The sequence below is a fragment of the Tamandua tetradactyla genome, chromosome 3 (assembly GCF_023851605.1).
Source record: "Tamandua tetradactyla isolate mTamTet1 chromosome 3, mTamTet1.pri, whole genome shotgun sequence".
In the NCBI taxonomy this organism is placed as follows: domain Eukaryota; kingdom Metazoa; phylum Chordata; class Mammalia; order Pilosa; family Myrmecophagidae; genus Tamandua; species Tamandua tetradactyla.
Window position 1 is genome coordinate 26,373,571 of NC_135329.1, and position 23,510 is coordinate 26,397,080.

General features: G+C 34.5%; 1 protein-coding gene across 1 annotated transcript in view; it reads right to left on the reverse strand.

Moving 5' to 3' along the window:
• KCTD9 (potassium channel tetramerization domain containing 9) overlaps positions 1-23,510 on the reverse strand; it is a 45,782-nt gene that overhangs the window by 12,495 nt on the left and 9,777 nt on the right. The window contains exons 2-9 of the mRNA XM_077152831.1: positions 13,428-13,549; positions 11,089-11,132; positions 7,670-7,766; positions 7,000-7,058; positions 6,668-6,796; positions 1,967-2,034; positions 1,784-1,879; positions 998-1,147 (exon numbers count right to left, since the gene is read on the reverse strand). Coding sequence (XP_077008946.1) covers positions 998-1,147; positions 1,784-1,879; positions 1,967-2,034; positions 6,668-6,796; positions 7,000-7,058; positions 7,670-7,766; positions 11,089-11,132; positions 13,428-13,549 — 765 coding nt within the window. The remainder of the gene's footprint in view (positions 1-997; positions 1,148-1,783; positions 1,880-1,966; positions 2,035-6,667; positions 6,797-6,999; positions 7,059-7,669; positions 7,767-11,088; positions 11,133-13,427; positions 13,550-23,510) is intronic.

Consider the following 23,510-nt stretch of genomic DNA (forward strand, 5'->3'; position numbering starts at 1 on the left):
AACTCCTTCACGTTTTTTCCTTATGCTGTTAGCCTTTTGACTATTTTGCTGCTGATTTGAACTTTCACTGTAAGAAAGAATAAGGGTATGAAAGTAACTGAAATGTATACCGGCAGATTTTGTTATGAGCTCTGATATAAGCTTCATGGGAAAACAGGCTGCAACTAACGAATACATCAAAATTATGATAATTTAATAAACATTTACTGAGTAACTACCAAAAGTAAGGTGCTATACTAGGTGCTGTTAATTCAAAAGGTATAAATTTATGGACCTCAGTATTAAGAAGCTTAAAGCTGTTAGAGATCAGTGGATTTCACTGTTGGTTCTGCATATGCCCTTTAACCTCAATAACATAGGTAACTGTTACATAAATATATACGTATATATATACACATATACACATGTGCATACATACACATATGCAGAGAGAGAGAGATAAGATGTTAATTGCCGAGAGAGAGAATAATTAAGATGTTAATTGCCAGAATGATGCCCACTATATTTATTTCAAAATATCTCTGCCAAATACTTTTAGAGCAATAACATTTTCCTATTCCTATTTCCTCCTGTTAAATTTCAATTCCACCATGAGGATTTATCATAAAGAACTTTATAAACATTAAAACGAATAGGTTTCTGTAAAAATCAATAATTTTTTCTGATAGGTGTATTAGAAGCCAGAAATAAGGCTGAATAGAAGATTTCAAAGGTCCTAGTTTTTAGCTTTATAGAAGTTCTGATAAATAAAATATACTATACTGAGGAGATCATAATCTAATTTTTTATTAGTTGCTATGCCTTCCAGGCTATGTTTAATCAAGGATGTAAAAGTAGCAAAAACAACCTATTTCATTTTACAGGCTTAAGTTTTATCATCAACGTAGTATACTGTCTGTTTTCAAGTATACCAGTAAGAGATATAATTGCTACTCTTTGACACTCTTATAAGTAGACTAAAGATCTATTTTTTCTTTTAGCCAAAAATGATTCTTACATCAAGTACTGATCCAGAGAGATCAGCTCGTTCAAGGTTTGCACAGCACAGATTAGCATGTGCGAGATTGCAGCGGCTTAAATTGGCCATTTTGAAGTTAATGTACCGAAGATCCAAACGAGAAAGATCAGCACCACTGAAGTTTAAACCCTAAAATTAAAAAACACAAATGGTCAAAATATTTAAGCAATCTGTTTTACATTTAATTATTATAGCAAGCCATCAAGTTTTTAAAAGGAATTGAAGTTCAGTCACTTGGAATTTATTATGAAACATGATGGAATGTAGGTACATAAAATAAGGGCCTTTAATGGATTCCTGGTAAAAGAACCTTTATACATACACTAGAATGAAGCTGGCTATATTCATGTGCAGAAGTTTCCAAGGAAGGATCTTTGTTAATCACACATCTGTAGATATGTGTTAATTTAGGTGAGCCTAAATATTTTTAAATTATCTTATTAATTACATAATTTAAGAGTTTTATCAAAAAACTGTGCATTGTGATTTTGAAAATATGCTACAATATATAAAAATAAAAATATCTGCCACTGTCTATACATAGTAACTGAAGAAACAACTGAATTTTTATTTTAATTGCTGCAATTTCTCTGTACTACTCCAAAACAGCTGCATAAGACATTAGATTTAAAAATATGCTGTGATCCATAATTAAATTATATCTTGCATGATAAATGAAAATAAGGCACAAAAAAAAAAACCCCAAAGAACGTAAAACATCATTCACAAATACAAATAAGTTGTATAAAATTCTGATTTAAATACCTGGCAACGCAATTCTGATTTAGTTGGAGTAGCTAGTAGAAACCGGACAAATTCCTTTCGGGATATTGGTGAATGATCCTCTGGTGGTTGAGAATTCTTGAAAAAGATATTAAGAAATTAGTGAGGCATTTTTGGAGATAGCTACAATAAATGCAACGTCTACTAGTGTACAAAAAGCTTTACCTTTATTGCCACTTCAAGGTGTTCAATCAATGAGTCAATACCAAAAAATCTGGCTTCTTCTAATACACCTATCAGAAAAAAATATTATTTGATTTTTCAGAAACCTATTCATTTTAATGTTTATAGAATTCTTTATGATAAATCCTCACAGTGGAACTGAAATTCAACAAGCACTCAATATAAGAGAAAAATAATTTATGCTTGGAACATAAATATAGAATATTTTAAATTATGTAAAAGAAGGTTTTCTAAATAGTTTACATTCTACAAAAGAAAAAAAAAGAAAGCTAATTAATTAGAATGAAAGTCTTCCATACAGCAAAATCATTTCTGGTAATTACTTTAAATAGGCCAGAGGCAAGAAATCCTAATATCACAGTGTGTAGAATAACTGCTTAAGAGATTTGATTGTGATTCTAATAAAAATGATTAGTTTACCTAATCCTTACTTTTCACTGACTTTTTAATGGAGCTGGACCAAATAGGTTTGTCACAAGTATCTTTACTTACAGATTCAGAAAGTTATGGAAATTAATTTTAAAAGGTTAGCTACATGAAAAATGTCAAAAGTTTAATTCCAAAACCTTTCCTATAAGAGAATCAACCAAAAAAATATTTCCAAAATGATAACAGGGATTTCACTTATCATTTACTTTTCTTAATATGGTAAAAAAAAATCTTCATCAGAATACGTAGAAATAAATTGGGGATCCACTATCTTTTTTTTTTTTCCTAATAAAGGATACCTACCTTTAAATTGATTAAACTTAGCTTCATAAAAATGTAGTATTTTTTACTGCAAGCCATTACAAATTCCTGATGACTATGTTTGGGAACATCTGCAAAAAAGAGCATGACCCTACAAGAGCAATTTTCTAGCTAACTTCGTCTATATAGGTGACGGGATAAGAAAGGGCATTCGAGGTGGGAAGTCCATGGCTGGTTCAGGCAAGGTCATTTAATCCCATGGGGGCCCCCTTTCTTCATCTGTCAAAAAACAGATGAGTTGGACTAGATGATTCATCCGTTTTTTCACTGAAAAAAATATATACACATATACAAATATATATATATATATATATATATATAAATATACATATATATATGTAAGTATCCTTCATATACCAGACTCTCTGTTCAGCACAGAGAGTGCTATATATAACAAACTATAATTTGTTATAGTTGTTAACAAATTGTTTTAGAGCCCTTATCAGTCAACTTGCATAATTATCAGATGTACTGTATGTCAGGCAGTGGACTATGTTGGGAATGCAAAATAAGTAAAATTCAAGATGATGTGCTAAAGAGAGGCCAATTGGCATGTGAGTGAAAAAGGGATTAGTTCTTACAGGGTTTTACTTAGATTTCCCAGGAGAGGTGCCACTGGAAAGGAAGGGCTTTTCAAAAGACCAAGTAGTTGGCAAGGCTAAACTGGAAGCAGTTGGCTAGGGGAAGGAAGTAGGATTTCATCTTGGAAGTGAGGTGCTGTCTGGCTTTTCAGCTGAAAACAAGCAGTAACCCACTGAGTCTGCAAGATCTACTATCTTTTAAATACAGGCTTCAGTCCTTAGCTGAATCTACTTGGTAAAAAACTACTAAGGACTCAGGAATTACAAAGAAAATGAAAACGCATAATTCCTCCCTTCAAAGGATCCCCGTTAATAAGGGTAACAAATATATAAGGGAAATTTTTAATCAGAAACATAATTAGACAGAAATATAGAAAGCTGTAAGCAATTATTTGGGAAGAATAATGCTATCTTTTCTGCGAAAACCCAAACTCCACCTCCAGTATTCTAACTGCCAAAGGTCACCTAATTTACAGCGTATTGCTCAAGGAGTCACTCTGGCATAATGCTTTCCAGTCCCTTAACAGAGTGGTTCAATCTCTGCATTCCTCATGAAGGACAGCCATACTGCGACATCTGTTCCTGGTAGAAACCTACCATAGAAGGGGTTCTCATGGGCCTTATTCTGTTTGCCAAGGCCATCTGAATAAAACAGAACCTCACAGCAAATATGGGAAGAATTTTTATCTAAAAACTTCCAGAAAGGCCTTAAAAATACATAAGACATCCACGGAGGATAGTAGAGGAAAGAAAGAAATATTTAGCGTATCTTGTATTAGTACCAGTCAAATTTAAATTTGAATCCTAGTTCTACCCCTCACTACCATTTTGTTGCAAGAGAAATTACTTAATCTCTCTCCCTCAACCTAAGTCTACACATTTGTGGAAGAGATATTAATACGTTCCTCAAGTTTTTAGAAGTATTAAATGAGATAATGCAAACCTATTATTTGGTATAATGTTTGACACTTGGTAAATTTTCAAAGATTGTTATGATTACTATTAACTTCTATGTTTTCTAACACAGGAAACTATTCTCTTTTAACTATATCAAATTAGTATACAGGGTTCAGAAAATTTATGTCAGCTTCAGGGAAAATTTATAGAAATGCTAGAAAAGTACTCAAGTTAATAGAATAATTGGACTGAAATGGGATTTGGCTGGAAGGTAGAAAAAAGGTGACTAAAGTCAGGAAAGAGGGTTTTGAAGACCAGTGAAAGAAAGGAAGACAGGATTCAGAGGAAAAAAAAAAAGAGATCATTAAAGGCAGGGACCAAAAGGAAATAAGGTAAACAAAAAATATTCACTGATGAAAGTACAAACTAGGGAAAGTAAGACATAAAACCATTTAAATAAGTGAGAAGAAAAACAAATTACTGTTCATTATTTTAAAGCACATTAATTATTTGGGGCAGGCAATTTGTAGACAATGGATTGCCGAAGTCTGAAAGAGCATGTTATTTTCTAGATAAGGAGGATACATAGTGCTATCAATGATGGAAGGAATGGAAAAAACTAAGTGAGGTATTTTCTCATGTTAACTTTTAAGTGGTTATAGGACGTTTAAAGTTAAGATTCAAAATGTACTCAGGAGAAGAGGGGGCGATTAAAATGGAAAAAACTGCACTGCAATACAGGTACTGAAGAGAAAAGGACTGCTATAAAACTGGAGTCATTTTTTAAAATAATTTCTGTAGAAAGAATGAAATTTAAAAAGGTAATATAGGGTTTAAAGCAACAGTTCTGGTAGAACGTTAAAAAAAAGGAGGAAGAATTTAGTTACAAAGGGTGATGAAGCTTACTGAAAGGATAAAATAATGTTTTTTTCCTTGCATTTGGTAAGCTTTAAAGGAATATGAAGTTTAATATAGCAACAATAAAAGCTGTTGAGTATTTCATTTTTTAATTACAGAGACTGTAAACTAACAACTCTAGCCTATAGTGTTTCCAAAATCAGAAAATTCCACATCGAAATGTTAGATTTCCAGCTCTCTTTTTTAAATCAAGGCTATAGCTCCCAAAGTCCACATTCCATATGGTGATAATCTACTGAAGCTGAGTGGGCTTATGCACTCAAAATAGCCACAATCCCTACCATCCCTTAACTACTAACATCATACCCAATTCACTTGGAGGCCTATAAGATTTTGAATACTTTATAAGGGCTGTCTTTCATTTACATCCTCTCCATAAAATGTCACAAAAAACTTGTGAAATAGGTATGGGTGAGGGCATTTTTAACACCCGTTTTCAAAGGGGGATCAGAGAGATAAAGTGACTTTTCCCAAGTTAATCTAGAAAGTTGTAGAGTTGGAACTCTAAGTCTTATGATTCCAAAGCACGGTTTCCCCACAGAACACTCTATTCCTCAATAATATGATGTGCTTGTTTGAAGCTATTATGTACCCCAGAAAAGCCATGTTTTAATCCTGATCCAATCTTGCAGGAGCAGCCGTTTCTTTTAATCTTGATTCAATATGATAGGGTGTAAACTTTTGATTAGATTATCTCCACAGAGACATGACATACCCAATTGTGGGTGTGACCTTTTGATTAGATGGAGATGTGACTCTGCCCATTCAAGGTGGGTACTGATTAGTTTACCAGAGTCCTTTAAAAGGGAAAACATTTTGATGTTTTTGATGACACATTTGGAAATCGAGACAGAAATAGCCAGAACCTGAAGAGAAGAAATCTCCAGCCCTGGCAGATGCTAAGCTAAAAGATGAAACCCAGAGTTTAATACTGGAGCAGCTAAAGGAATGATCACAGACACTTAGAGAGGAAACCACTGGCATCAGAAGCTGGAAGCAACTGAATTGAGAACAAGGTCTAGCAGACACCAATCATGTGCCTTCCCAGACCACCCTTCCTTAAGGCAAGGTATCTCTTTCTGGATGCTTTCGTTGGGACATATTTATGGCCTTAGAACTATAAAACATGTAGCTGATTACATTTCCTTTTAAAAAGCCATTCCATTTCTGGCACATTGTATTCTGGCAGCTTAACAAAGTATTACAAATGTTAAGATCCATAATTTGAAGCCAAATCACAGTCACAATTATATTTTGAAAAAAAAATTGTTTAAAGTCCCATTTGATATAATCTGCATCTATATAGAGGCTAAAATTTGAAATTTACAGGTTAGCCATATAGCCACAAATACAAAATACTACCTGAAAGACTATCCACCTGTGTATATACTCATATATATGTGAAAACATTTAGTTTAAAAAATGGAAAAGACATACTTTCATTTTCAGAAAATACACTGTGTATTACGAGGTAACTTGAAAACAAACTGAAAATCCTAAACTTATAGAAATTTAAATAATTATATTGAAAACTCACCCAATAAATTAATGCCATCATTTACAATGAGCTGTCCATGACGCAAATAGTTCAAAATGGGTTCAAAGTACTCAGGACTTCGGTCAATTAAGAAAGCTCCTCTATGATCTTGCTTATTTCCCCAGACATCTGTTATCATTAAAATGAAGAAAGTTTCCATAAACAAAAACAAAGTTAGAAATTTATGGAATAAAAATTATATAATATACTTATAAGTTTTACCCTTATAAAAACTACTGATATCATTAAAAAGTACAGAAGGACAGGAGTTACAGAGTTAAAACAGATACAATTAGACCACACAACATATGCAAACAATGTGCTTCACTCACCTTTGTCTTTAAACATGTGGGCCAGCATACTATCAGGCTCTTTATTCACTAAAGTGCTCCTAAGAATTCAGGGAAAAAAATTGATTTCTCCATTTGTCTTTATAAAGAAACATATTTAAGTCAAGAGTATACTCGATCTCAGTTGCTCTCTCAAAAAGATGCATGCTATAACCTGGTAGGAATAATGCTGGGAAACAAAAACGTGCAGTAAGTTGCTATTTATCAAAATTCTTTCTAATTCGGCAATTCCCTTGATTTAAATCTTGATTTAGCTTCCTTTAACTTACATACTAACCTACCCTTATAGCTAGCTATTGTATCACAATGCTCTTGATCATCAAAACTTACATTTGTCTGATCTCTTTAACATAAGCAGTCGTATACTCTACCAGTTTGAGTATCGTTAATTACTACTTGTACTGTATATGTATATTACTTGATATCTAAAAAGCATGTTTTAAAACATTAAATTCATGCTTTTCATGCTTTTTCTGGGAAAGACTTGTGAACCATTTTCTACTTTTTTCCTTAAAAAAAGTCTTTCTCAAAAATGGTTTCAGATCACATTGTATATTTCAACAGCATTTGAAGGCTTTTTCAAAGAAGAACAGCAAACTGAAGGAAAGAATAAATGATAGTCTCTCTCTCTCACACATGCACACGCACCTACCGTGTAGTTGTAAAGTACCGCCCTCCAACATTTAATGTTAGCCAGTCTGTGTGGGATCCTGTCAGTCCTTCAGGTGGTTTAGAATCTGTCTGAGGATCTAGAGATGACATGGAGAAATAATAAAAATATTAAGACTGGGGTTTCTAGGGAGATAACAACGGCATACTTTTTCAAGCCAAAATACATGCATAAAACTATACCAGAGTTACTAGGGCAGCAAAACCCAAACCCATCGACAGTATCTAAATCAAAGCTAGTTGTTAGGTATTCTCATATAAGGACTGACAACTATAAGAGTAGTACAATGTCAGCATCTGTAAAGGAAAAAGCAGAGAGAAGAAACAAGATATGTGACAAACCTGAGAACTCCAAAATAATCAATAGACATTCATTTCAAAACTCACCAAGTCAGTTTAAGAACAGCAGGCTGGAAATGGGAGGGGTATGCCCATTCCAAAAGCAGGTGACAGAAGTGGTTTGCAGTAAAATCTGAAGGAGCTATAAATTAATTCTCAAAACCAGTAAGCCAAAACTCCCTTCTAAGACAAACCCCATTGAGGATAAGATGTTGGGAACAGAATTCAAGGAAGGAGGGCAGAGATAATAGAGACAAAAGAGAAAGAGTCCAAATAAAAGTTAAGGATGTCTGAGACCAAAATATACCATATATTTTTAAACACTTCACAAAAAACAACGTAAGAAGGAAATCTAGAGACATAACTTTCCTAAGTCAGCCTTCCCTCTCTAGGTTAAAGAAAACAAATTTCATGTAAAACTGAGCAAAAGTAAAGGACTGCAGTAAAATCCCATCAAAGTTATTAAAAGAATACAAGAGAATAATAATGATCATAATTATATCCGCATAGTCAGTGAAAACATGAGAGAAAGATAAGTCCACAAATAGAAAAAACTATAATCTAATTTTCCAAATCACAGTAAAAGAAATAAACAAAAGTTATAAAGGATCAAAATAAATCAGAATGACAAAATTCATAAATGAGGTATAAGAACCCAGGAAATTAGAACTAAAAGAAAAACACATCTTTGAAATGAAGACTAAACAAGAAGAAGCACAAAAATGAGTAAATACAACAGATAATGCCTTAAAGGAAATAAAAAATGAAAAAGAATATTTCACAAATCAAAAAGAAATGAAGAGATGAAAAAGATGATAGAAGTTTTCAAATACAGAAGATAAATGTAGAAGATCCAACAAACATACAATAGGAGTCATGAAAGAAAAAGATAAAACAAGCTACAAAATAAATACAAAAGTTAATATCAAGAAAACTTTTCTGAAGTTGCAAAAATGATCTGAAATTTCATATTGCAAGGGCCCATCATGTACTTAAGAAAATCAATCCAGAGCACCAAGACTACTATAGTTACTGTATTTTAAAGAAAGAAAAATCCTTTGTGTAAACAGGAAAAAACATTTCATCTCATAAAAGAAAGTTCAGATTGTCATCAGATTTTTCAACTCCAACACTTTATGCCAAATAAAATGGAGTAACATATTTAAGAAATTTAAGTAAAGAATATGTGAACCAAGGATTTTTAACAGTTTCATTGAGGTATAATTGACACTCAACAAACTACACATAAAGTTTAGAATTTGGTTAAGTTTTAACACGTGATTTATATCCAGTCAAAATGACTTTCAAGTTTAAAAGCCACTGTTATCAACATGCAAGATAGAGAATATTGTTCTCACAAGTCCTTTCTGAGGAATCCACTACAGAACAAATTTCAGATGACCACTAAAGACATCACCATAAAGACTCAAGGTGTGCATTAAAAACACATCAAAGAGTGAGACTAAAACAGGGTTAAAAGGGAGAATATAGTATATAATAGCTATATACTATGACAATATAGAAACAGTACAATTATCTTTTAAAGTAAGGGGAGAAAGGAATGAACATGTGCAAAAAAAGTTTGTTTTTATTAATCATATTTATGCTGAAAATTTATTCTGATATTTTTATGTGTCTTGTGCGGGATGGAGAAAATGAGCAATCCTGTGGTATTATAATTCTACCATTCCCTATGTCCTGAGAACTAGGATTACTGATTCTAAAGAAAGGAGACACAGATGTAAGATTTAGAAGAGTTAAGTAAAATCCCTATAATCATGTATATAAACCGTTTATAAACCCATATGAACACATATAAATACAGTTTATCTCTATATTATGTGACATATATAAAAAAATAAATTTTTATCATATATAGTTATATGATAATGTATTTTATATATAAATATCTGGGTATGAGATGTATTCATTGCTCTTGGGTTGTTGCTGCTTCCAGGTCCTCATAATAGACAGAAGTAAAGAATACATATATGTATACACATTTACAAATATATTTATTTTTATATCTATCTATCTATATTGAAAACCAATACAAAGTGAACTACCTAATCACCTACCTACATACCTACCTATTTACTGAAAACCAAAAGTTTACACTGATACTTCCAAATCCAGTTCAATGCCACAGGGTTCACTCTAATTTTCTTCCTTTCCATATCTGTAGCTCCCTTCTCTGACAGTGAAAAATATTACTTCCATTATTCTAAATATATTTATTTATTTATGCATAGACTCCCCCTTCACCCTGTTTGAGACATGACTCCTCATGCCAGATTACCTCTACATGTGAATGCCCTACACATCTACTTGGCTTCTAATATTGTGGTTTGGGTGGCCTTGTCACCACATGGACTCCCTTCTCACCTACCTCATCTCCTCATCTACAAGGTAGTCTGACATCCCATACTGGGCTGCCTTACTTGCCCCCACCTCCAACACACACATCACATGAAACTCTCTTCACCTTCTTTGGCCTGTCTCCTTATCCTGGGCCAACTTTCTATGGATGTGCCAATTGACAATTTCCTGTTTCTAAGATTCAAAGCTATTTCTTTCTGTTTTATGATATTGGAGCTGGACCAGGTAAACATTTCTCCTTTTCCAGCTGCTGCAATTTAGGCTTTTTGTCAGTAAGGGGCACAGTAGGGACACTGCAAGAGGAAGGGGCTTCTCTTCCTAGTTTTCTTCTTGAGCCTATGGCATGGCTGGCCTAGTGACACTCATATCCTAGCAAGTTTTGCTGACACCCCAATGGAAAGTTTCTTGTTCACAAGTGGAACTGTCCATCTTTGACAGTTTAGATCAATGAGCTACAGCCACATCTCGAACAAAGCCTGAATTTCAGCGTTGTGAAGGAGGAGTTCTTCGAACTTCCAAATTGTGGAAGAGGAGTTCTTTGACACTCCAGAAGAAGTATGAAAATTTGAATACTGTCATAAGATCCTTTTAAATGTTAAGCTTAATAACCTCATGTAAAATATTTACCATTTCATCTTTTTTTTATTTTGGAAGACAAAAATGGCTTTTAAGGGAGTCACTTACCAATAAATGGTTCTCCTTCACACACAAACAAAACATCATCATCCCTGGGGAAATTAAAATTTAAAAAGCCATCATCAAAATCCAGAAATCACATTAATTTCTGCTAACTATAGTAATTACTCCTTAAAAGTTTATAGAAGATAGGTCTTATTATAAATCTATAATGCAGAGAACCAACTAAGTCTCTGGTGCTTTATTTAACACCCTGACTTAACTGCCTTAACTTTGGATTTACATTCCAATGAGATCATACACATGAAAGTACCTTTGACATGGAAAAAAAAAAGAGCCCACTATACAAATTATTTGAATTCAGATTTCTTATCAGTTAAAAAATGTATTGTTATGCTCAGAGGACATGACTAATGCCAGAGACAGCTTTTCTTTTTTTTTTTTTGCTTTAATTGTTTACTGATAAATTATTGGGGCTTACTCCCAAATCATCAGCAGCTCTGTGCTCTGGAAATGCAAATAAATTTTCATATATTAAATCTAGGAAATATATAGTTGGAAAAGTAACTGCTGTAAACACTTGCCCACTGTACAGAGAAATGTGAATGATTGGACATAACATGGAACTCTGGATTAGCAGTGTTAATCTCCCCTATCCTTCTCTCAAACCGTCCTGTTAGTATAAATAATTGATTAGAGACTATATTGTGAAAACTGTTTAAAAGGTAAAGATTTTATAGCTCAGAAGACTTCAGTTATGACCTTCTATGTTGTAGAAGTTTTTATTTCTTGCGAACAGAGGAATACATTGAGCTTTTCTTAGAAGCAGAGTCTGTGTTTGTTAAGGAAAAAATTAGGTTCATGTGGCTCATTCAACAGTGTGACTCAGTTATCCATAGAAACAAAAAGAATCTAGGAGATGGATACTGAAAAACTAAGAAATTCTAATTTATCTGTATCTGAAATGCAGTCTATTTTCACCATGCCAGTTAACTGTTTTAGATTAGTAGAAAAATACTTTTTAATTTCATGAACACAAATCAACTACTAAGTTGTAGGACCTATGTAAGTCATTCCTCAGATGCTTTGTTTCCTTGTTTGTAACATGAAAGGACTGGAACTGCTAACTTCTAGGGCAGTATACTATATTGAAAGTTCATTCAAACCTGGACTTAAACTTTATATATACTACTAAAATTTAGATCACTAGTATCATCACACCAGCAATAAAGAAAATCATGCTTCACCAATTGAAATAATTCAAGTAAAGCATTCATAACATAGTTGGAATATGGTCAGTACTTAATTGGTGTTTCCTTCCCCATCTTCTTTAACTCTCTTCCTTTTCCCAAATTCTATGATCCTACAAGGATAAAGGAAGGTGAACTAGAAACTTGTTTAAAAGAGATAAAACAGCCTGGGTTATTAGAAACAAAACAAACTAAACAAACAAACACACCATCATGGTGGATCACTGGTGAATAACCGTACTTAAAATTGTTCTCATAATTGGGCTCCTAGACCAGATAAATCCTGAAACCCAGAGGGGCCAGCCTCTCCAGAACATCAACTAGTTCCATCCCCCTACTCCTATTATCGACAGCCCCTTCCAATATGAAAATGTTAGAATGGGTATAGCCAAAATAATCCTAAAGATTGGGTGAAAGATCAAAGGTGATGGTGGAGTTACACAGAGAAGGTAGCGTTTAACAAAGGAGTTTAACTGTAGAAACATTATACTGATATTTCTTTTGGAGCAGCTAGAAGTAGAAACCTAAAATTGTGGAACTACAACCCATATTAAATATTGAAATCTGTCCTACAACTAATTATTGCAGTGTGCTATGAAATTTCTTTTTTTTGTATATATGTTATTTTTCACAATAAAAAAAAATTGCAGGGACAGGAAAAAAATCGCATCATAATATTTAGCAAGTTTTCACAAAAACAGGTCTCTGGAATGCTTATAAAATTAAAAGCATTCTTAGGAAATGAACTTAACCATATGCAAGTGGCATATAAAATAAAGCGATCAATTATATTTTTAACTTAAAAAATGTAAGTATTACCACATACCATTCCCCACCCCTACCCCCCAAAAATGCAAGGCTTAAATCCATCTCTAGTAACATAAAGAAAAATATTTCACAGTCTTTCTGCAGAGTTTGTATTTGGTTATCAGTCTACTGAAATATACTCAGGATTTTCTATCTGATCACTATGCCATAGTCCCAAAAATTTAAATTCCATACAACAAATTTAGGCAATTACTGGAGATAAATCCTGTTAACTTAACACTGATTAAATTACTGCTTAAGGGAAACAACATGGCGCTAAGAAGCCAAGGGCACACTGTGAGTTGACCACTTAAAAAAGGTGAAAATTACCTGATCAAAGCAATATCATCAATCAGTCCACCTTTCCCATTATACACACTGGTGGCTTTTATGCCGAGTTTACTGCTGGCCACAGAAAGCAAATCTGATAAAGTTCCATACACAGCAACCACCTGTAAACACACCAGAGTAATTTGAACTTATATAATGAATTTCATCACTCACAAATAACAACCCATCACACTGTAAAGAAAACTAAAAATATCAGTTTATCACATAAAAGGAGATTTTAACTGAGTTCTTAACAGGGTCCCTTTTGCTATGACTCAAATATTTACATAGTGGCTAATACTGCTAATATCTAAAACTGAAAAATAAGAAATTGTCTCTCACTAAAACCAATCTATAATCTTAAAGTATAATTAAATAGTAATCCAATTCAAAAATAAGATCTCCTGAATTCAAATCGAGATTCTGACATATTCTAGCTGTCAACTTTAGACAAATTACTTAACCTTTTTACTTTCATTGCCTTATCTAGACAGAAAACAGTAGCATCTACCTCATAAGATTTTTATGAGGATGTAATGAGTTGATGCATAAGAGTTTAGGAAAGTGCCTAAGACACAGTAAATCCTCATTACTGTCGGTTCAACCTATTCCTTTGTTATAGGAACGGTTTATTTTTTAAACAGGAATGATTTACTGTTAATGTATCATTTACTACATCAACTAGCATTATATTAACAATTCCCTACCACATTTACTTAATTCTTCAATAACTACTTATAATCATTATTTTATAAAAATCAGATTTGGGCATCTAACATTAAAGCAAACAGATGGCTGACAATGAATTGGTCTGTCCTGCTTTGAATTAGGCACAGTCTGATATGTATAAGATATGCAACTCCTTAAATAGGTAGTTGATAATCTCTACATGAGGGTGAATTTTGTGCTCTGGGCATAATTGTAATTATGGGTTCCCAGTCACTAAGTTGATGGCTGTGCCATTATTAATTAGGACCTCTGAAAGTTAAGGATTAAAAGTAGATGAGTTGAATATGAAGCAAGAAGAGCTAATTGACTTCCTATAGGATACGGCAAAAAAGTGCCATATAAAATGAGACCTGGGACAGATCCTTTGTTCACCAGCAACTTGCCTATAGTAGATTTTTAAGTTTTAGCTAAAGAAATGGAGTGAATGATATAGCACAGAGAGACTTCACTAACATAGAAAAGTGCAATGTTCCAGGGCAGGCCACAGTGGCTCAGCAGGCAGAGTTCTCCCCTGCCACGCTGGAGACCCAGTTTCGATTCCCGGTACCTGCCCATGCAAAAAAAAAAAAAAGTGCAATGTTTCAAAAACAGAGTGGACAACAGGCTCCAACTATCTCCTCCTTACAGGACCAGAAGGATAGAAGGCCAGAGGAGTGCTGTGTAGGTGACAGTAAAGCTGGGGCATTTGGGGAAGAGTCGAAGGCATAAGCAATTCAAAGAGAACCAGATGAATTATAAAAAATGGCATAGTGTATTGCACTTAGAAGGCATGCTATAAATGAATGAAGTCTGAATTAAATGTTCCCCAGATTTCCTATCATTTTTCACCTCTGCAATTCTGACAGGTATTGTATATAAACATTCCTGGAAGAAAAGGAAGAGAAATAGAGTGCATAAGCTATTACATACGGCAAGACTGGTTGTGTTAAGGTAAAGGACATAAAGTGAGGAAAGAGAGAAAAGAACCAAAAATGTGAAGGAGCAAGAAATCAACCAAACCAGATGCAAAGACTTTCACCAAGTTCTCTGCCACTTTAAAACAAGAACACCTTGCCTAGTCTCCAAAAAATACACTCATCATTTCCTTCTAAGGCCTTTTCAGAAGTACCTTTAGCATCAGTATTTCTACACATAGTCTTTTCAAAGCAATATAGGCCTTTACTGCAAAGCAGCTCAAAAACATTCCAGCCTATACCAATTATCCAATTCCAAAGCCATTTTTGATATTTGCAACAGCAGCACCCTACTTTTCTGGTACTAAAATCTATTTTAATTTCTGAGGCTGCTTAATTAAGCAAACACCATGAAATGGTTTGGCTAAAACAATGGGAACATATTCATTCATGGTTTCCTGTCCAAATTAAGGCATCATCAAGGCATTACTTTCTTCCCAAAGACACAAATTCTGGGGCTGGCTGCTGGCAACTCATGTTCCTTAGCTTGTTACATGGGATGGCACGTGGCAGCATCTCCTGGTCTCTTCTGGGTTCCATTTCCACTTCTTGCTTTGGTGGCTCTCTCTATACATTTGAATTTCATTTTTCTTAAAAAGGACTCTAGTAAAACGATTAAGACCTATCCTGACTGAGGTGGGTCATACCCTAATTGAAATAACCTCATCAAAAGGTTCTATTTGCAATGGATTCACGCCCACAGGAATGGATTAAATTTTAGAACATGGTTTCTGAGGTACATACCGCTTCAACAACCTTATGCAAAATACTTTTCATAAATAAAGATACTGGAAACTGAGTATCTGTCCTGACCTGTATTCTGACTTAATGGAACTAGAAGAGAACAACATTCAAACAAGGAGGGTTATATTGATAATAAAACTCTTAAAGTTAACAATGCCTTCCTCTCCCATAATATTTACCACAGGCTACAAAATGTCCTGAGAATACTGATTATGAGAAAAATGTCAATCACAGCTTTAAGATCTTACTTTTGAAGGAACTAATGAGAAACAAATTGGGAGAGACTTCATCTTTATTTTTAAATGAATGATCCTGTCTTAATTTTTCTTCTTGTCTTAAATTTTTGTAAATATATCTAAACCATTAATTGTTACAGCTTTCAGGTAAAGTCCAGCACTTGGTTTATATAAAGTCTATGAGAAGAGGTCAGTAGAGATCATCTAATCTTACATCATGACATCATTCATTCAAATTCTTGGCACAATCCCTCACCTGTTAGAGATCAGCATGCATAGATATGCCCCTGGGGATTTTTAACAAAATTTGGCTTCAAAAACTTGGAGATTTCTGATACAGTCTTAAATTCTTTAACATCTTCTTTACTAACAAATATCAGCAATCCAGCTTTTCTTAGGTAATCATGTGTTAATATTTTATACAGTTCTTCCCTAGTTATAGAAATTCTTTCTCATACTGTCCACAACTATTACAAATTCAGTGTTAGTAAAGTAAATGCTCCAGAAAGAATAAAGCGATTCTTGGCCACCAATATCCCTCATTAGAAAACATGTATTATTAATGACTATTTCTTCTATATTACTTTCTATTGAAGGGGATGTATGTACAAATTCAAAGAAAACAGGAAAGGATAGTAGTTATCCCTGCATTTCCAGTCCAAGAATAGCTTTGTGCTCCTGGCGATTGTATAGTCTCCATATCCTGGTTAAAAGAATTCCCATTCTCCACCTACCCAGCTGCATGGCTTCTCCAGTTCAGGCTAAAGGGGAAGAGAGATGCCCAGAACCTTCCCTATGTCGCTGCTGCTCCTGCAGTTGCCAGGAACTGTACAAGTGCCAAGCCCAGGCCACCCTACCTCTGCCAGCCCCGCATCTGATTGGCTCCCAGGTATTGCTACCAGATTGTTGCCGTGAGTCTGGTAGGTCACTATCCTTTGGCCCATTTTTAATTGGGTTGTGTATGTTGTGTATGTTGTTGAGATAGAGAAGTTCTCTACATATTCTGAATAGTAAACTCTTATCAGATAAATGGTTTTCAAGTATTACCATCTTGAGGTTTTTTTTTCTTACTTTCTTGAAAAAGTCCCTTGACGTAGAGAAGTTTTAAATTTTGATTAAGCCACCAATTATCTATTTCTTTTGTTGCTCATGCTTTTGATGTAAAGTCTAAGAAACTACTCCTAATACAAGGTGTTGAAGAAGTTTCCCTATGTCTTCTCCTAGTTTTTTTTGTTTGTTTTTTTTATTAATTAACGGAAAAAAAGAAATTAACCCAACATTTAGAAATCATACCATTCTACATATGCAATCAGTAATTCTTAACATCATCACATAGATGCATGATCGTTTCTTAGAACATTTGCATCGGTTTAAAAGAACTAGCAACACAACAGAAAAAGATATAGAATGTTAATATAGAGAAAAGAAATAAAAGTAATAATAATAGTAAAAAAAAACAAACAAACAAAAACAAAAACAAAAACCTATAGCTCAGATGCAGCTTCATTCAGTGTTTTAACATGATTACTTTACAATTAGGTATTATTGTGCTGTCCATTTTTAAGTTTTTGTATCTAGTCCTGTTGCACAGTCTGTATCCCTTCAGCTCCAATTACTCATTATCTTACCCTGTTTCTAACTCCTGCTGGACTCTGTTACCAATGACATATTCCAAGTTTATTCTCGAATGTCCGTTCGCATCAGTGTGACCATATAGTATTTATCCTTTAGTTTTTGGCTGGACTCACTCAGCATAATGTTCTCTAGGTCCATCCACGTTATCACATGCTTCATGAGTTTATCCTGTCTTAAAGCTGCATAATATTCCATCGTATGTATATACCACAGTTTGTTTAGCCACTCTTCTGTTGATGGAGATTTCGGCTGTTTCCATCTCTTTGCAATTGTAAATAACGCTGCTATAAACATTGGTGTGCAAATGTCCATTTGTATCTTTGCCCTTAAGTCCTTTGAGTAGATACACAGCAATGTTATTGTTGGGTCGTATGGCAATTCTATATTCAGCTTTTTGAGGAACCGCCAAACTGCCTTCCACAGTGGTTGCACCATTTGAAATTCCCACCAACAGTGGATAAGTGTGCCTCTTTCTCCGCATCCTCTCCAGCACTTGTCATTTTCTGTTTTGTTGATAATGGCCATTCTGGTGGGTGTGAGATGATATCTCATTGTGGTTTTGATTTGCATTTCTCTAATGGCCAGGGACATTGAGCATCTCTTCATGTGCCTTTTGGCCATTTGTATTTCCTCTTCTGGTAGGTGTCTGTTCAAGTCTTTTTCCCATTTTGTAATTGGGTTGGCTGTCTTTTTGCTGTTGAGTTGAACAATCTCTTTATAAATTCTGGATACTAGACCTTTATCTGATATGCCATTTCCAAATATTATCTCCCATTGTGTAGGCTGTCTTTCTACTTTCTTGATGAAGTTCTTTGATGCACAAAAGTGTTTAATTTTGAGGAGCTCCCATTTATTTATTTCCTTCTTCAGTGCTCTTGCTTTAGGTTTAAGGTCCATAAAACCGCCTCCAGTTGTAAGATTCATAAGATATCTCCCTATATTTTCCTCTAACTGTTTTATGGTCTTAGACCTAATGTTTAGATCTTTGATTCATTTTGAGTTAACTTTTGTATAGGGTGTGAGATATGGGTCTTCTTTCATTCTTTTGCATATGGATATCCAGTTCTCTAGGCACCATTTATTGAAGAGACTGTTCTGTCCCAGGTGAGTTGGCTTGATTGCCTTATCAAAGATCAAATGTCCATAGATGAGAGGGTCTATATCTGAGCACTCTATTCGATTCCATTGGTCGATATATCTATCTTTATGCCAATACCATGCTGTTTTGACCACTGTGGCTTCATAATATGCCTTAAAGTCCGGCAGCGCGAGACCTCCAGCTTCGTTTTTTTTCCTCAAGATGTTTTTAGCAATTCGGGGCACCCTGTCCTTCCAGGGTTTTTCTATTTCTGAAAAGTAAGTTGTTGGGATTTTTATTGGTATTGCATTGAATCTGTAGATCAATTTAGGTAGGATTGACATCTTAACTATATTTAGTCTTCCAATCCATGAACACGGTATGCCCTTCCATCTATTTAGGTCTTCTGTGATTTCTTTTAGCAGTTTTTTGTAGTTTTCTTTATATAGGTTTTTTGTCTCTTTAGTTAAATTTATTCCTAGGTATTTTATTCTTTCAGTTGCAATTGTAAATGGGATTCGTTTCTTGATTTCCCCCTCAGCTTGTTCATTACTAGTGTATAGAAATGCTACAGATTTTTGAATGTTGATCTTGTAACCTGCTACTTTGCTGTACTCATTTCTTAGCTCTAGTAGTTTTGTTGTGGATTTTTCTGGGTTTTCGACGTATAGTATCATATTGTCTGCAAACAGTGATAGTTTTACTTCTTCCTTTCCAATTTTGATGCCTTGTATTTCTTTTTCTTGTCTAATTGCTCTGGCTAGAACCTCCAACACAATGTTGAATAATAGTGGTGATAGTGGACATCCTTGTCTTGTTCCTGATCTTAGGGGGAAAGTTTTCAATTTTTCCCCATTGAGGATGATATTAGCTGTGGGTTTTTCATATATTCCCTCTATCATTTTAAGGAAGTTCCCTTGTATTCCTATCTTTTGAAGTGTTTTCAACAGGAAAGGATGTTGAATCTTGTCAAATGCCTTCTCTGCATCAATTGAAATGATCATGTGATTTTTCTGCTTTGATTTGTTGATATGGTGTACTACATTAATTGATTTTCTTATGTTGAACCATCCTTGCATACCTGGGATGAATCCTACTTGGTCATGATGTATAATTCTTTTAATGTGTTGTTGGATACGATTTGCTAGAATTTTATTGAGGATTTTTGCATCTATATTCATTAGAGAGATTGGTCTGTAGTTTTCTTTTTTTGTAATATCTTTGCCTGGTTTTGGAATGAGGGTGATGTTGGCTTCATAGAATGAATTAGGTAGTTTTCCCTCCACTTCGATTTTTTTGAAGAGTTTGAGGAGAGTTGGTACTAATTCTTTCTGGAATGTTTGGTAGAATTCACATGTGAAGCCGTCTGGTCCTGGACTTTTCTTTTTAGGAAGCTTTTGAATGACTAATTCAATTCCTTTACTTGTGATTGGTTTGTTGAGGTCATCTATTTCTTCTTGAGTCAAAGTTGGTTGTTCATGTCTTTCCAGGAACCCGTCCATTTCATCTGAATTGTTCTATTTATTAGCGTAAAGTTGTTCATAGTATCCTGTTATTACCTCCTTTATTTCTGTGAGGTCAGTAGTTATGTCTCCTCTTCCATTTCTGATCTTATTTATTTGCATCCTCTCTCTTCTTTTTGTCAATCTTGATAAGGGCCCATCAATCTTATTGATTTTCTCATAGAACCAACTTCTGGTCTTATTGATTTTCTCTATTGTTTTCATGTTTTCAATTTCATTTATTTCCGCTCTAATCTTTGTTATTTCTTTCCTTTTGCTTGCTTTGGGATTAGTTTGCTGTTCTTTCTCCAGTCCTTCCAAGTGGACAGTTAATTCCTGCATTTTTGCCTTTTCTTCTTTTCTGATATAGGTATTTAGGGCAATAAATTTCCCTCTTAGCACTGACTTTGCTGCGTCCCATAAGTTTTGATATGTTGTGTTTTCATTTTCATTCGCCTCGAGGTATTTACTAATTTCTCTTGCAATTTCTTCTTTGACTCACTTAAGAGTGTGTTGTTGAGCCACCACATATTTGTGAATTTTCTGGCACTCCGCCTATTATTGATTTCCAACTTCATTCCTTTATGATCCGAGAAAATGTTGTGTATGATTTCAATCTTTTTAAACTTGTTAAGACTTGCTTTGTGACCCAGCATATGGTCTATCTTTGAGAATGATCCATGAGCACTTGAGAAAAAGGTGTATCCTGCTGTTGTGGGATATAATGTCCTATAAATGTCTGTTAAGTCTAGCTCATTTATAGTAATATTCAGATTCTCTATTTCTTTATTGATCCTCTGTCTAGATGTTCTGTCCATTGATGAGAGTGGGGAATTGAAGTCTCCAACTATTATGGTAGATGTGTCTATTTCCCTTTTCAGTGTTTGCAGTGTATTCCTCACGTATTTTGGGGCATTCTGGTTCGGTGCGTAAATATTTATGATTGTTATGTCTTCTTGTTTAATTGTTCTTTTTATTAGTATATAGTGTCCTTCTTTGTCTCTTTTAACTGTTTTACATTTGAAGTCTAATTTGTTGGATATTAGTATAGCCACTCCTGCTCTTTTCTGGTGTCTTCTCCTAGTTTTATAGTTTTGGTTCTTACAGTTAGGTCTTTGATCCATTCTGAGTTAAGTTTCTGCATATAGTGAGAGGTAGGGGTCCACCCCCAATCTTTTGGATATGGCTATCCAGTTCTCCCAGCATCATTTGTTGAGAAGGCTATTCTTTCCCTACTAAATGGAACTGGCATCCTTGTCAAAGATCAACTGGCCAAAGGTGTGAGGGTTTCTTTCTGAACTCTCAAATCAATTTCATTGGTGTGTATGTCTGTCCTTGTGCCAGTACAATTATTCATAGAATCCTCTTACAATTTTCATCTTTGGAGCTGGTAATAATGCCCCCCTTTCATCCCTGGTTTATATATTGTATCTTCTCTCATTTTTTCTTCTTCGGTCTAGCTAAAGGCTTGTCCATTTTATACATCTTTTCAGAGAACCAACTTTTGATTTCATTAATTCTATTGCTTTGGTTTTTTAAAATGTAATTTTATTGAGATATATTCACACACCATACAAACCAACCAAAGTATACAATCAGTGACTCACAGCATCATCACATAGTTCTGCATTTATCACCATAGTAATTTTTTGAACATTTTCATTACTGCAAAAAAAAAAAAAGGAAGGAAACCCCAAACATCCCATACCCTTATCCCCTCGCATCACTGGCCCCCAGGATTGGTGTGGTATAACTATACATTTATCATTTGTTACTGTTGATGATATATCAAGTTACTACTATTTACTATAGTCCATAGTTTGTAATAAGTGCATGTTTCCCATTATTATTTTTTAGTACTCTATTTTGTTGATCTATGTGCTAATCTTTATTTCCTTCCCTCTGCCTAATTTGGGTTTAGTTTGCCCTTCTTGGTTTAGATCCTCCCACTCTGAAGTTAGGTCTTTGAGTTGAGATCGTTCTCCTTTCTTAATTAGCATTTAGAACTATAAATTCCCCTCTGAGCACTGCCTTTGCTGCTTCTGATAACTTTTGAAATGTTTTTATTGTCATTCATCTGAAAATATTTCGATTTCCCTTGTGACTTCTTTATTGACCAACGATTTCTAGCTTCATTCCATTTTGGTCAGAGAAGATGGTTTTTACAATTTCCATCTATTTAAGTGTATTGAAACTTGCTCTGTGACTTAACATGGAGTCTGCCCTGGAGAATGGTGCACAGGCACTTGAGAAGAATGTGTATTCTGCTGTTTTGGAAATCAGTGTTCTTTAAAAGTCTGTTAGGTCTAGCTTATTTACAGTATTGTTCACATTTTCCATTTCCATGTCTTCCATCTGTCTGTTTTACCCACTAATGAAAGTAGTTCGCTGAAGTCTCAAATAATTAAATATATAAGTGTCAATTTCTCCCTTGAATTTTGTCAGTGTTTGCTACATGTATTTTGGGGCACTGTGGTTAGATGCATAAATGTTTATGATTGTTATTACTTCTAGGTGGAGTGATCCTTTTGTTAATTTATAGTGACTTTTTTTGTCTCTTATAATAGTTCTTTTTTATGGAAGAAAAAGTTATATTGGCATTTTATATACATGTGCAGTATTTTGAAATGAGTTCAACAGGAAAAGAAGGGGGAAATGACAACAGCTGGCAGACACACTAAAGTACTCAAAAACATTGTGGCAGGTGATAGGGTTTGGGCATGCAGGTAGTATTGCTGGCATATAACCTTTGTGTCAGGGTTCCTGGGCAGAGAGATGAAGGGCAGACAACAGATGCTCAGGATGGATTTACTACTGTAGGTCCAGGAGACAGGAATCTTCATATTCTCTGACCAATGACGTACCAGGAATCTTAATTCAAAGATGGTTGATGGGTCAGGAACACCTCTGTCACCTGGGTGACATGAGCGGCATCTGCTTGTCCCTTGTTCCTGGGCTCCATTGACTTTTTGATTAGATGGAGATGTGACTCCACCCATTCCAGGAGAGTCTTGATTAGTTTTCTGGAATCCTTGGTTCAAGAAAGCTGATGACATTCAACGTTTCTCTCTTAGCTGGAAGGGTACATGGCAAACATGGTGGCATCTGCTGGCTTTCGCATGGCTGTACCAAAAAAGGCTCTCTTATAATAGTTTTTAACTTCATGTCTATTCTGTCCAATATTACTATAGCTGCTCAACCTCCCT